The sequence below is a fragment of the Jaculus jaculus genome, chromosome 2, assembly GCF_020740685.1.
Source record: "Jaculus jaculus isolate mJacJac1 chromosome 2, mJacJac1.mat.Y.cur, whole genome shotgun sequence".
NCBI classification, from domain to species: domain Eukaryota; kingdom Metazoa; phylum Chordata; class Mammalia; order Rodentia; family Dipodidae; genus Jaculus; species Jaculus jaculus.
The window spans coordinates 203,781,243-203,793,368 of NC_059103.1; the positions used below are offsets into that span (position 1 = coordinate 203,781,243).

Consider the following 12,126-nt stretch of genomic DNA (forward strand, 5'->3'; position numbering starts at 1 on the left):
GACAGTCCTCAATGGTAAGTAGTGACTCGAGAGGAATCCCTCACGTGCGCTGGGCAGGGCGGCCCGGGGTGAGCCGAGCGCACAGCTCCTGAGCGGCGGGCCCGGCTCACACCCTCCGCGCGAGGACGTCCAGTCCTACCGGCACCGTCTACCTCCAGCCAGGGCGCCCGGGGCGGAAACCGCACGCTAGCAACGGCAGCACTGGCACGAAACCCGAACACCCTCCACGTCCTGCCCGGCGCCGCTCCCCCGGGCGGGGCGCAAGGCGCTGCGCGCGCATGCCGGAACGAGGCCCAGACGGCGGGAGACAAGACACACCGCGAGCATGCGCCGTGAGTCTCGGGCGCCGGCGCGGGGGCGGGGCGGGCCTCCGCCTGCGACGTCGCGACGCACGCGTCCGCTCCCCGTGGGGAGGAGGGCGAAGACTCCATCCGCCATGTTGGATGCCGCAGATTCGCCATAACCTCTCCGGCTCTTTTCTTAAAAAAATAAAAATAAACAGCGAAGCGTCCTCCGGGAGCCCCCGCCTTCTCGGTGACCACGGGAGGGAGCCTGGAAGAGCTCGAGGCTTTTTTTTTCGTCGGCGGTAGGGGCGTTGCCATGGAGACGCGCGCGGCAGGTGAGCCGGGCTGGGGGTTGGGGCGCGGATGCGGTGGGGGTGGGGCGCGCGGCGCGGCGCGGGGCGGCGCGGGAAAGCCGCTCGGAAAGGGCCGTCGGGGCGCGGCGCGCAGGCCGAGGCCGGCGGAGGGATCTGCGGCCCGGGCGGAGAGCGGCCGGCCCTGCGTCCTGCGGCTCACGCTCTGTAGCTGGCTTTATCCTGCCGCCAAGAGCTCGGGAACAGGAAGGGGCTGGTGGAACAGCCGGCGGGAGCAGCTCAGCGCGCGTGCGCAGCGCCGGCCTTCCAGCGGGTTGGGAGTTCGAATCCCAATACCACCAGGTTTTGGGCTGGGTGCACTTTGACAGAGCCCGTGTTTTGCGTCGCAACAGATTATTAAGAAGTGAATAGTTCCCGTAGTTATTGCAGCCATATGCTTGTCCAAGGCGTGTCGAATGGTCATCGTTCTGAAGGGCGGTTACCTTGTGACCTGTGGAGGGATCTTTAATGGGATACGTTGGCGTAGCCATGGATGGCCCTGCCACACGCTTTGGCAAGTGATAGTATGCCCTTTGTCTGTAGTGGCACTGCCCCTCAGTTCTAAAATTCAACTCACATGCCACCTCCTCTATGTACCCGCCGCTGGCTCCCGAGCTGGAAGTGTTTTTATGATGGCTGGATGTAATCGACTCACCGACTTTCCACTTACCCCCCAGTGACACTTGCTTAACCTTGAGCGTGATGTCTTCACCTGTAATTACCGCTGGTTTCCATTCCTGGCTCCTGACTTAACCCTGCTACTGCTGCTCAGCCCTTCCAGCAGCTTTTAAATTAAGGGTTATTTACTGAGGAACAAAAGTTCAGAGAGGTGAAATCCATAACAGTTTCAAAGGGCGGAACTGTGCCTTAAAAAAAAATCTAAACTTTACCCTACTTGGGAGGGAATGCAAACTCCTGCTCTGGAGGAGCTCCTATCTCTGTCCCAGGAACACTTACTGTCAGAGCGAGGAGCTGACCTGCTTCTGCCTGTCAGGTGGTTTCCTCAATGCAGCTTCATTGGATCTTAACCCTTTCAGAGTCTGCCAGGTAATCTGTGGAAGTGCCTGCCCCTGCTGCAGGGCAGAGACTGGTGCCATTGTCCCAGCCCCCAGCGCTCCTTTCCTGTGTCCTTCAGTTCCACCTGGTGGCTTTTCACGGAGTGGTAAAGAGCAGCCAGCTCTGGACCTGCTGGTCAGGTCTTGCTGTTGTCCCAGATGAGCATGTGTGGGTGGGCAGTGCGGTGGAGTGAGAGGGGCCCGAGCAGGAGTCCTGAGTGGGCATTTAAAACTCATGACCCTGTAAGTCTGTGCTTTCCTGCTTCAGTCATTTGCTGCTTATACACAGTAGTCTCTGGGATGTACCAAGCAGTCCTGTCGACTGATGGGGAGCTAATTTCTGGAAAGAGGCAGGGCCACAGATGGCGAGGCCATGGAGAGGCAGTGTTGGGTTGGGTGATACACTGACTGGGATGGCCCTCAAGTCTGATGGCGCTCTGTCTTCTCTTGCTCCTGTTTTCTCATTGTTGCTGGTGAGAAGGTTCCTGCTTCTTTCTCTCCAGATCTTGTCATTTACAAAACAGCTTTTCAAAGATAGATCTCCTTAAGTAGAATTAAGTGGCTGCTCAGGGCAAGGCGATCAGAATTAGATGTATTAAGAAGACTCGCCTTAATTGCATTTCTTTTTTATAGTTATTTCATGGCTGCTACCTCTAGAAACCTCTATACTGAGAAGGAGAAGGATTTAGCCTAGAGTTCAGTGTCCCTCTTGTCACCTGTTTACCTTGTTAAGTTTTCAGTGTGTGAAATTTTCCAAGGGCAGGTACAGTCCATGGGATGGGAAAATCATGACCCTGGGACAGATCTGCTCCCACAGGATTCCTGATGCCACGAACGTGATCCTGCCCTTACTCTGTTTATGCTGGTGGCTTTGGGGATGTCATTTGTCACATTCCTACCCAGACCCAGTCTCTCTAACCACCTTGTCCACTTTCTTCTTCGTTTTTGGTTTGTGAAGTAGGGTCTCCCTCTTGCCCAGACTGACCTGGAATTCACTATAGAGTCTCAAGGGGGCCTCAACATCATAGCAGTCCTTCTACCTTTACCTCCTGAAATTAAAGGTGTGTGTCACCACACCCAGCAACTTGCCACTTTCTTCTCGAAAGCATTGCAGATGGAGGGCAAGATAGAGTTTGATTATGATTATTTTTTATAAAAGAGAAAAATAGGTAATTTGGGAGTATACAAAGTGATATTTAATTTTTTTTGTCTATTGTTATTTATTTGAGAGCAACAGATAGAGAGAGAAAGGGGGGAGAGAAAGAGAGAAGAGGGGAGAGAGTATGGGCATGCCAGGGTCTCCAGCCACTGCAGATGAACTCCAGATGCATGTGACACCTTGTGCATCTGGCTTACATGGGTCCTGAGGAATTGACCCTCAAACCGGGGTCCTTAGGCTTCACAGGCAAGTGCTTAACCTCTATTCCATCTCTCCAGCCGGCAAAGTGATATTTTAAACACCTACTACAGATTTGAAGTTTTCTCTTTATGTAAACAATGTAAATTTATGGATAAGTGAGTTGGAGTGAGTATAAAAAGAAAGATAAAATGGGTCTTGCAGATGGCTTAGTGGGGGAGAGTGCTCTGTGAAAGCATGGGGACCTGACTTACATCCCTTGCCCCATTGGGCAAGCAAGGTTGTAACCCCAATCCTAAAGGGGGGGAGGGTACGAGACAGTCAATTGCCTGCCAATAAAACAACAGCTCCAGGTTCAGTGAGAGACTCCATCTTCAGGAAACAATGTAGAAAGGTGATAGAGGACACCTGGTGTTTTATTCTGACCTGTGCACATGTATGTGCAACTACTCATGTGGATACATTGTACATATACACACACAACGATAAAGGTTGACATAGTAATATAAAAACAAGGCCTTATAATTGGGTGATAGAACTGCCTTTGTTCTTTTTAAAAAAGGTTTAAAAAATATAAATTGACAGCCTGGAGAGATGGCTTAACAGCTAAGGTGCTTCATTGTGAAACCTAAGGACCCAGGTTCGACTCTCCAGATCCCATGTTAGCTCGATGTACAAGATGACAGTGGCACATGTGCACAAGGTGGCACACACATCTGGAGTTAGATCGCAGTTTCTCGAGGCCCTGGTGTACCACTTCTCTTTCTAACAATGAAAAAAGTTAGAAAATATAAATTGACAATTACGGCTGTACCTACTTATGGTATCTGAAGTGCTAGGATTTATGAATACAATATGGCATGACTAAGTTAGCTATAATCCTTCACCCTGAATGCTTACTGTTCTTCTGGTGTAACATTTGAAATGTACTCATGATTTAAGAATGGAAGATACATTATTGCGGTTACAGTCAGCTTTGTATTGTTGGAAAAACACCTAGCCAAGATCAGCTTATAGGAAGAAAGGGTTTATTTCAGGCTTTCAAATTCTAGGGGAACACCATCAATGACAGAAGAAGCTGGCTCATTTTCATAGATCCAAATAGAAACATAATCAAACAGCCAGCAAGTACCAAAAAGCCAGAGCTTGGGGGTGGGGAGATGGCTCAGTGGTTAAGGTACTTGTCTGCAAAGCCTAAGAACCCATCTTCTGTTACCCAGTACCCATGTAAATCTAGATGTACAAGATTGTTTATACGTCTAGAGTTCATTTGCAGTGGTTAGAAGGCCTGGCATGTCCATTCTCTCCTCCCCCTTCTCTCTCTCTCTCATAGAAAAAAAAAAAAAAAACCCCAAAAAAAAACACCAGCACTCCAAACTGCTGTTCATATACTTTAGGGCTAAACTCAAGGTCCATCCTCAAACCTACCTTAGAACTGGATTCAGATCCACCTCCAGGGGTCTGCCTGCTAAGGGCTCAGATTTCAAGCTTAATTTTTTTTAAAAATATTTATTCATTTATTTGAGAGCGACAGACACAGAGAGAAAGACAGATAGAGGGAGAGAGAGAGAATGAGCGCGCCAGGGCTTCCAGCCTCTGCAAATGAACTCCAGATGCGTGCGCCCCCTTGTGCATCTGGCTAACGTGGGACCTGGGGAACCGAGCCTCAAACCGGGGTCCTTAGGCTTCACAGGCAAGCGCTTAACCGCTAAGCCATCTCTCCAGCCCTCAAGCTTAATTTTAACAAAACACCTGAGTATATGGGGCCATACATTCAAACTATCACAAGTACTTACTATATTTACCATGATGTGTAACATAATGCACAAAATGTAAAAGTACATTTCCCTGTCTAACTGAGGCTCTGTGCGTTGGCCACCATCTATCTACATCTTCCATTGCAGCTTCTGGGAGCCATCCTTCTACCCTCTGCCTCCTTGAGTTCCATTGTTTTAGTTTCTCCATGTGAGCGACTAAGTGCACACAGCAGTGCTCATCTGTCTTTCCGTGATTGGCTGATTTAGCCTGGCATAACATTTGCCAGTTCTACCCAGCTCATTGCCAAAGACATTTCTATTTTATTTTATTTTTTTGGTTTTTCGAGGTAGGGTCTCACTCTGGTCCAGGCTGATCTGGAATTAACTCTGTAGTCTCAGGGTGGCCTTGAACTCATGGCGATCCTCCTACCTCTGCCTCCCGAGTGCTGGGATTAAAGGCGTGCGCCACCACGCCCGGCTCAAAGACATTTCTTTCTTAAGGCAGTATAGTATTCCTCTGCAGATACATACCTATTTCCTTCTTCCATTCACCCCTGTGGATACTTTGGATTCCATAACTAACTAGGCTGTCGTGACTAGTGCCAAGAAGGACATGGAGTGCAGGTGTCTGTCCAGGATGCTGATCTGAAATCTTCTGGTTCTTTTCAATCCTGGGACAAGTGAGTTGCAGGACATTGAACTCTCGAGTCTGATGTCTGTGCCTCACATGGTCAGGACAGAGGCAGGACGGGCAGGGTGAGGACCTGGAACAGGAGAGAATAGAGAGGTCAGGCTGTCTGGCATCTCTGGAGGGTGGTGTGGCTGACTGTTGAGGTTTCAGGATGTCAGGGCCTGTGGCTGGCTTGATTGTTAGTGTCTCTGTCATGGGCATTTGAGAGCTACCTTTCTCCTGCCCCCAGGACTGAGTGGTCAAGTGTCAAGGTGGTTCCCCTTCTCTCAGATGTTTGTATCTGGGTTAGGTCCTTCCGTCTCGAAGATGTCACACTGTTTCTTCAGTGGGGTTTCACCTGAGGATTGTGAGTGGGCTTCCTAAAGGAAGAGGGGCTGGAGCTGGATCTCTAGGGTGAGTCGAGGTACCCTGAAGGGGAGAGGTGCTGAGGCAGGTGTGCTGCACAGGGAGATGTGCTCTGCCCTCTGATACTGGAGGCCTGTGACACCAGCCCAAGAGGTGGGAAGCTGGTGGGGCTTTGGCATGAAAACTAAAGGGGACAGGAGAGTGATAGGACCTGCTGATGATGTGCTTTTCAGAAAGAGCCGCTGGCACCTGCCAGGAGGTATTTTTCATAGGCATGGTTTGCATAAACTGACACAGCCTTGATGGGTAGTGATGGCTCAGGGAAGTCAACAATCAATAGAACAACTTCTCACCCCACCCCCGTGCCCCAGCCCAGTTTTGTCTTTGTAGAGAGTTATACAAGTCACTTACGCCTGGCTGTTTCTCCTCACGTGCTGTTTCTGAGCTACAGTAGCTTCTGTTGATAACTTAGCAGTGTCCCAGTGCTGCGCTGTGGTGTGTGTGGTGTGCATTTGGTTGATATGTGCTTGGCTCTTTCTACCCCGTGATCACTGTGAAAGAGACCGTATTCTCCCATGACTCAAAAGCATATATTTTCATTTCTCCAGGATAAATAAGTACCTGGTAGTAATGGAATTGCTGGTTGGTAGGGCAGAGGTATGGTTTACCTTTTAAAGAAACTTCCAAATGCTTACAAATAGCTGGGTCATTTTACATTCCGTCTGCAGCGTGAGAATTCTGCTTGTCCTGTGCTCTCAGCCACACTTGGCAGTTCTGAACCTTTTCTGAGGGTGTGCGGTGTTTCCTCACTGAACCTCCACCTCCTTTGTGACCAGTGGTGTTGAGCGCTTTTCTTATGTATATCATCTCTGGACAAATGTGTTCCACTCTTTTGCCTATTTTAACCTTGGATTGCCTTTTTTTTTAAAAAAGTTTTTATTTGAGAGAGAAAATGGTGTGTGTGTGTGTGTGTGTGTGTGTGTGCGCGCGCGCGTGCATACCACGGCCTCTAGCCACTGCACACAAACTTGAGATGCATGTATCACCTTGTGCATCTGGCTTTATATGAGTACTGGGGGATTGAACCTGCGCACTCAGGCTTGGCAAGCAAGCACCTTTACTTGCTGGCCCATCTCCTCAGCCCTTTGGCTTGCTTTTTATTGTTGAGTTGTGACAGTTCTTTTAAGTTCTGAAAATGAGGCTTTTGTCACATACTCATGTTGCAGATACTTTCTCCCAGGTTCTGATCACCTGTTTATCTTCTTGATATTATGCCCTGTTTGGGAGCCACAGCCCTGAATTCAGTGAAGATCAACCTGTGGAAATTTTCTATCCAGCAAACTGCTTCTAGGAGCAGAGCCTGAGAGGTGAGAGAGCTAACTCCAGGGGCCCCCATTCCAGGACTGGGCTAGCTGCTTCTAGCAGCAGCCTGAGGAAAAAGGAAGTGAAGAGTTTACTTTAAGCCGTTAGAAAACCACTCATCTGCTGTCACCTCTGCTCTGACGTTACTGTGGCTGTGGCTTCCTCTGCATACAGGTACGTCTGTTGAGCAGACAAAACCCAGTAATCTGTGAACAAGTAGTGTGTGTGTGTGTGTGTGTGTGTGTGTGTGTAATAACAGGGTATACTCTTTTATCCCATCACCCTGTGAGCCCACCTCTGTGGGGTTGTGGTATCCAGTGTGGGGTCATGAGGGCATCATTCAGTCCCTGTGGGGGGTGGGGGATGCTTCAGAGTATGCCTGTCCACTGTGTGGCTCGTATAGTCTTTCTGCCCACACTTTTGCAATGTTCCCTAAGCCGTGGCAGGCCTTTTGGCAGTCTGATTTAGTGTTGAGCTCTCTGTAGCCTCTGCATTTCTGCTTTGGTGGGTTTTGATTGATCACTGTGTCTGTCACGATAGCCCCGGAACTGGTTTTCAGGCTAGCAGTCAGAGCAGTATTCATGCCATCACTTCCTCTGCAATTTCTCCTGGACCCTGGCAGATGTGGTAGAGGTGGCACATCTTGTAGTGGGCAGTTGGCTATCTTTTTGTCTTATCAATGGATCTTGGGTCTCCTCCATTTTCTTTGCCTTCTTTAAAATAAACAAACAAAAGCGTCTTCAACCAAGAGTGAGAGCAGCTTGGGCTAAAGGGGATACACACAGTTATGTGAAAGACTTTTTGGCATGTGAATCCGTTCTTGTTCTCCAGAGAGCACTGAAAGCTACTCTCTGAAGTACGAGTTTCCTGACCATGGGATTCGGACTTGGTTTCCAGTACCAGATAAGAGTTCCCTTCTACTGAGTGGGCTTCATGTGCAATCAGGGCTGTGTGCTGCAACTGCACAAGTGTGTCCTATTTGTCCATCTGGTTGATTGTGTAGTCTGCAGGGTCCCTGCTTGCCTGTGCTGTTGGTGACCATTATCTTCCTGCAGCTCTCATAGAACTTTCAGCACTGGGAGGGCTAGCCAGGAGGGAGCTAGTTTCCCTTTTGGTTCCAGAATGGTATTTTTTTTTAAACTTTCTTATTTATTTATTTGTTGGAGAGGAGGGGGGGCGGGAGGAAGGGTAAGGGAGAGAGGGAGAGAGAGAAAGAAAGAATGGGCATGCCAGGGTCACCAGCCATTGCAAAAGAACTCCAGATCCACTACCTTGTGCATCTGGCTTGTATGGATACTGGGGAACTGAACCTGAGTTCTTAGGCTTTGCAGGCAAGTACCTTAACCTCTAAGCCATCTCTCCAGTCCCCCCCTTCCAGAATGGTATTCTAATGTCCTGTGACCATGGCCTGTGGTGTCTTTGGCAGTAGGGTCTTAATCTTTTATCTCTTGCAGGTAATCAAATGTTTTGGCAATGACCTACATTGTTTTGGGGACCTCATGGGTCTCCCTGGCCAACAGCTCATTGTGGGGTGCCAACCCAATTCTGGGCCAGGGATTTACCAGCTAGAGAGTCCATGGGGTTAAAGTTAAGCTTTTTGCACCTTCTGTCCAGAGTGTCCCTCCTTCCCCTTTAGTGGTGGTTATATCTGTAGAGTCCTAGCCAAAAGGAGGGTTTCTGTGGAACGGATTCAGGTTGTCTTAACTTTTTTGTAGTTCCCTCCCCTCTCTTCTTTCCCCCTATCCCTCCAGGCCCCTCTCACCATGTATTCTGTCCCTCTCCAAACCTGTCAAGTAGTGCCTCCTCCCTGTCTCTCTTCTCAGTTCTGCTCTCATTCTGATTTTATGCCCGTATTCCTGACACTTACTTCCATTTGCACTCATCTCCAGTTGATCCTAGTTTGGAAGCACAGATGAGACAGGACATACACAGCCTTTGTCTTTATGTATTCTCTTGAGAAATATTTTCCTACCTTAAGAGTATAATGACATTCTAGTTTTATGTATTTTTAAAGCTTTACACTTTTTTTTTCTTGCCAGTGTTTATGTACGTGTGCTTGTATACATGTTTATATATATGAATGTGTGTGGACACACGTCTTTGTGGGTGCATGTGCATACATGTCTGTGAGGCCAGAGGTCAATGTCAGCTTTCTTTTTCAGTGTCTCTTCACCTTATTTTTTGAAACAGGGTCTCTTGTTGGACCTAGAGCTCACTGATTGTGCTAGACTAGCTAGCCAACAAGCCCTCATGACTCTGCCTCCCCAGTGTCAGGGTTACAGGCAGGGGCCATCATGCCCGACATTTTCTGTGGGTGCTGGTGATCCCAACTCAGGTCCTCACACTGGTGTGGAAAGCCCTTAACCCACTGAGCCACTCCTCAGCCTCTTATGGCTTTTGCTTTATGGTTTAGATCTGTCTCCCATCCCAGGTGAGCTTGAATCTGGGATGGAGGTGTCACTTTGGTCCTGTAGGCAGGGGCCAGTCATCCCAGCTGTATTTGCTAGAAGCACACTTCCTGTCTCCATGGCTTTACTTTTGGCTTTGTTGTTGACAGTTGTGTGTGGGTCCATTTCTGAACTTTCTGGTCTGTTCTCTTTGTGTTGGTTTGATTCAGCTGTCCCCGGTAAACTTAGGTGTTCAGAATGCTAGGTCCCCAGCTGTTGGCAATTTGGGAATTAAAGCCTCTTGGAGGCAGTGTGTTGTTGGGGGTGGGCTTATGGGTGTTATAGCCAGCTTGCTCTGGCCAGTGTTTGCACACACTCCTGTTGCTGTTGTCCATCTGATGTTGGCCAGGAGGTGATGTCCACCCTCTGCTCATGCCATTGTTTTCCCTGCCATCATGGAGCTTCCCCTTGGGCCTGTATAGACCCCCTTTCCCCCCACAAGCTGTTCTTGGTTGGGTGTTTTCTGCAAACAATGCGAACCTGACTGCAACACCTTTCATATGTTTATCCTTCCCCAATGTTTTCCCCACCGTTTTGATTGCCATAGTTTTATCGTAGTTTTTGAGGCTGTGTTTAGGATATATTTGGAGGGGCAGACATGTTGGTGAGAGGTCATCATTGGGTGCTGTCATGGGGATGTTCAGGTGCTCCACTCACTCAAGGAGTTCACCCCAAGACAGTGGTTGAGAGGAAGGAGAGAGAAGACAGGTTCTCAGAACTAGTTCAGAAGAAAATTCCCATGGGAATGCTGACTGATTTTTTTTTCCTTCAGAACCAGCACATCTTGACCAAGCCCAGGGAAGGTTTGCAGGCATGCATACTGAGCCCTGTGACTTTCTTTGGTGGTGGAAAGAAACCCCTGTAAGCCCCTTTCCCCATGTCTGTGAAGCATTGGGCCAGGGGCTGGTGAGGGACCTGCCAGGCTCCTGAAGCATCCTGGGAGATCCTTTTTGGGGACTGAAGCCCTTCTCCCCCAACGGAGGCCCTGGGCTAGAATGTCATGGGCAGCCCTGCCTCAGTGGGATGTTGTTTCCCTGAATGGGATTATCTGGGGGCTGTGGGGCTCAGAGTTGAGCAGGAATGAGCACTGTGGGAGCCAGGGGAGGAAAAGGGGAGCATGCTGCTGCAGGTTGAGTGTTGGCGTGTGGACTTTTGTGTTTCTGGAGCCACTACCACCGCCAGCTCCTGAGGCCATGTGCTCCTGGAGGGGTGGCCTGGCCGCTGGGGCTCTGTCCATGGTGTATCAGAAAGCAGATAGACTGCACTTAAGCTGGGGCCTTATGTCTGCCATCTGGGCCTTCATGCCCACAGTGTTCTACAACCTCCCCAGATAGCATCACCGACTTCAGATTTAGTGTTCAAACACAGGAGCCTGGGGAGACAGCTTGCATTCAAACCCTGACCTCACCCCATGCAAAAATGGTCCTTGCAGATCAGTGGGCCCTCTGGCAAGAAGGTTCCATAGGGAAAGATCCGCTCCTTGGCTGAACTTCCTCTTGGCTATCACCCATATTTCCTTCGACTTTCTCCCTTTTCAAGCTCTACCTTCTCTTGAGAATCCTGTAGGGCATTTTTTTTCTCTTTTTTTTTTTTGGTTTTTCGAGGTACAATCTCACTCTAGTCCAGGCTGACCTGGAATTCATTATGTAGTTTCAGGGTGGCCTTGAACTCATGGTGATCCTCCTACTTTGCTTCTGAGTGCTGGAATTAAAGGCATGCACCACCACACCCAGCTTAGAATCCTGTAGCCTTGACAGTATCTTTGGAAGCAATACACAATAAATGCAACTTGTAATGATAAATAATAGCACAAAAGGGTCTGGGGATTTGACTTAATGGTTAAGGTGCTTGCTTGTGAAGCCTAAAGACCCGGGTTTGATGTCCCAGTACCCAGATGCCTAAGGTGTTGTGTTCATCTAGAGTTCATTTGCAGTGGCTAGAGGCCCTGGCACCCTCATTCTTTTTGCCTTTTTCTCTGTATCTCTCTCTTGCTCAAATAAAAATAAAATATTTACAAAAATATAATATCACACAGTTCAGTGGCCTGATCCTTACCGAGTTGTGTAGCTGTGTGGGGAAATACAATGGGACCTGGTGCTCACAGTCTTTTTGTCCTTGTGTCCATCTGCTCAGTAATGCTTCACATCCCTCTGTTCTCTCTAAGGTCACCTTGCCATCTCTGTGTTGACACTGAAGCAGACACTTGTGGTAGTCCTGGGGCCCCTGAGTCACTGAGCTGCTTCCAAGGACTTAGGCCCATGGAACTGAGCAGCTACTCAATGTTAGATCTGATGGTGTGCCAATGCTGGGTCCCCAGCTCTGCTAAAAAGGACCCTTCTCGATCTTCTGTCAGAACCTGGCCTGAGCCAGGCTGCCTGCTATAGCTAAGTTCCACTCAAGGCTGGCTGCTGAGCCTGCTGCCACAGTCACACCCACTCCAGTGCCTACTGTAAGGTTCAGGAGTGACCAGGAACCACG

The 12,126-nt window shown here is 49.2% G+C and overlaps 1 protein-coding gene across 1 annotated transcript in view; it reads left to right on the forward strand.

Annotated features, from left to right (window-relative positions):
• The first annotated feature begins 425 nt into the window (after positions 1-425).
• Positions 426-12,126, forward strand: part of Zfat (zinc finger and AT-hook domain containing) — a 214,114-nt gene continuing 202,413 nt past the window's right edge. The window contains exon 1 of the mRNA XM_004656180.2: positions 426-619. Within this exon, the coding sequence (XP_004656237.2) occupies positions 601-619 (19 nt within the window). The 5' untranslated portion in view covers positions 426-600. The remainder of the gene's footprint in view (positions 620-12,126) is intronic.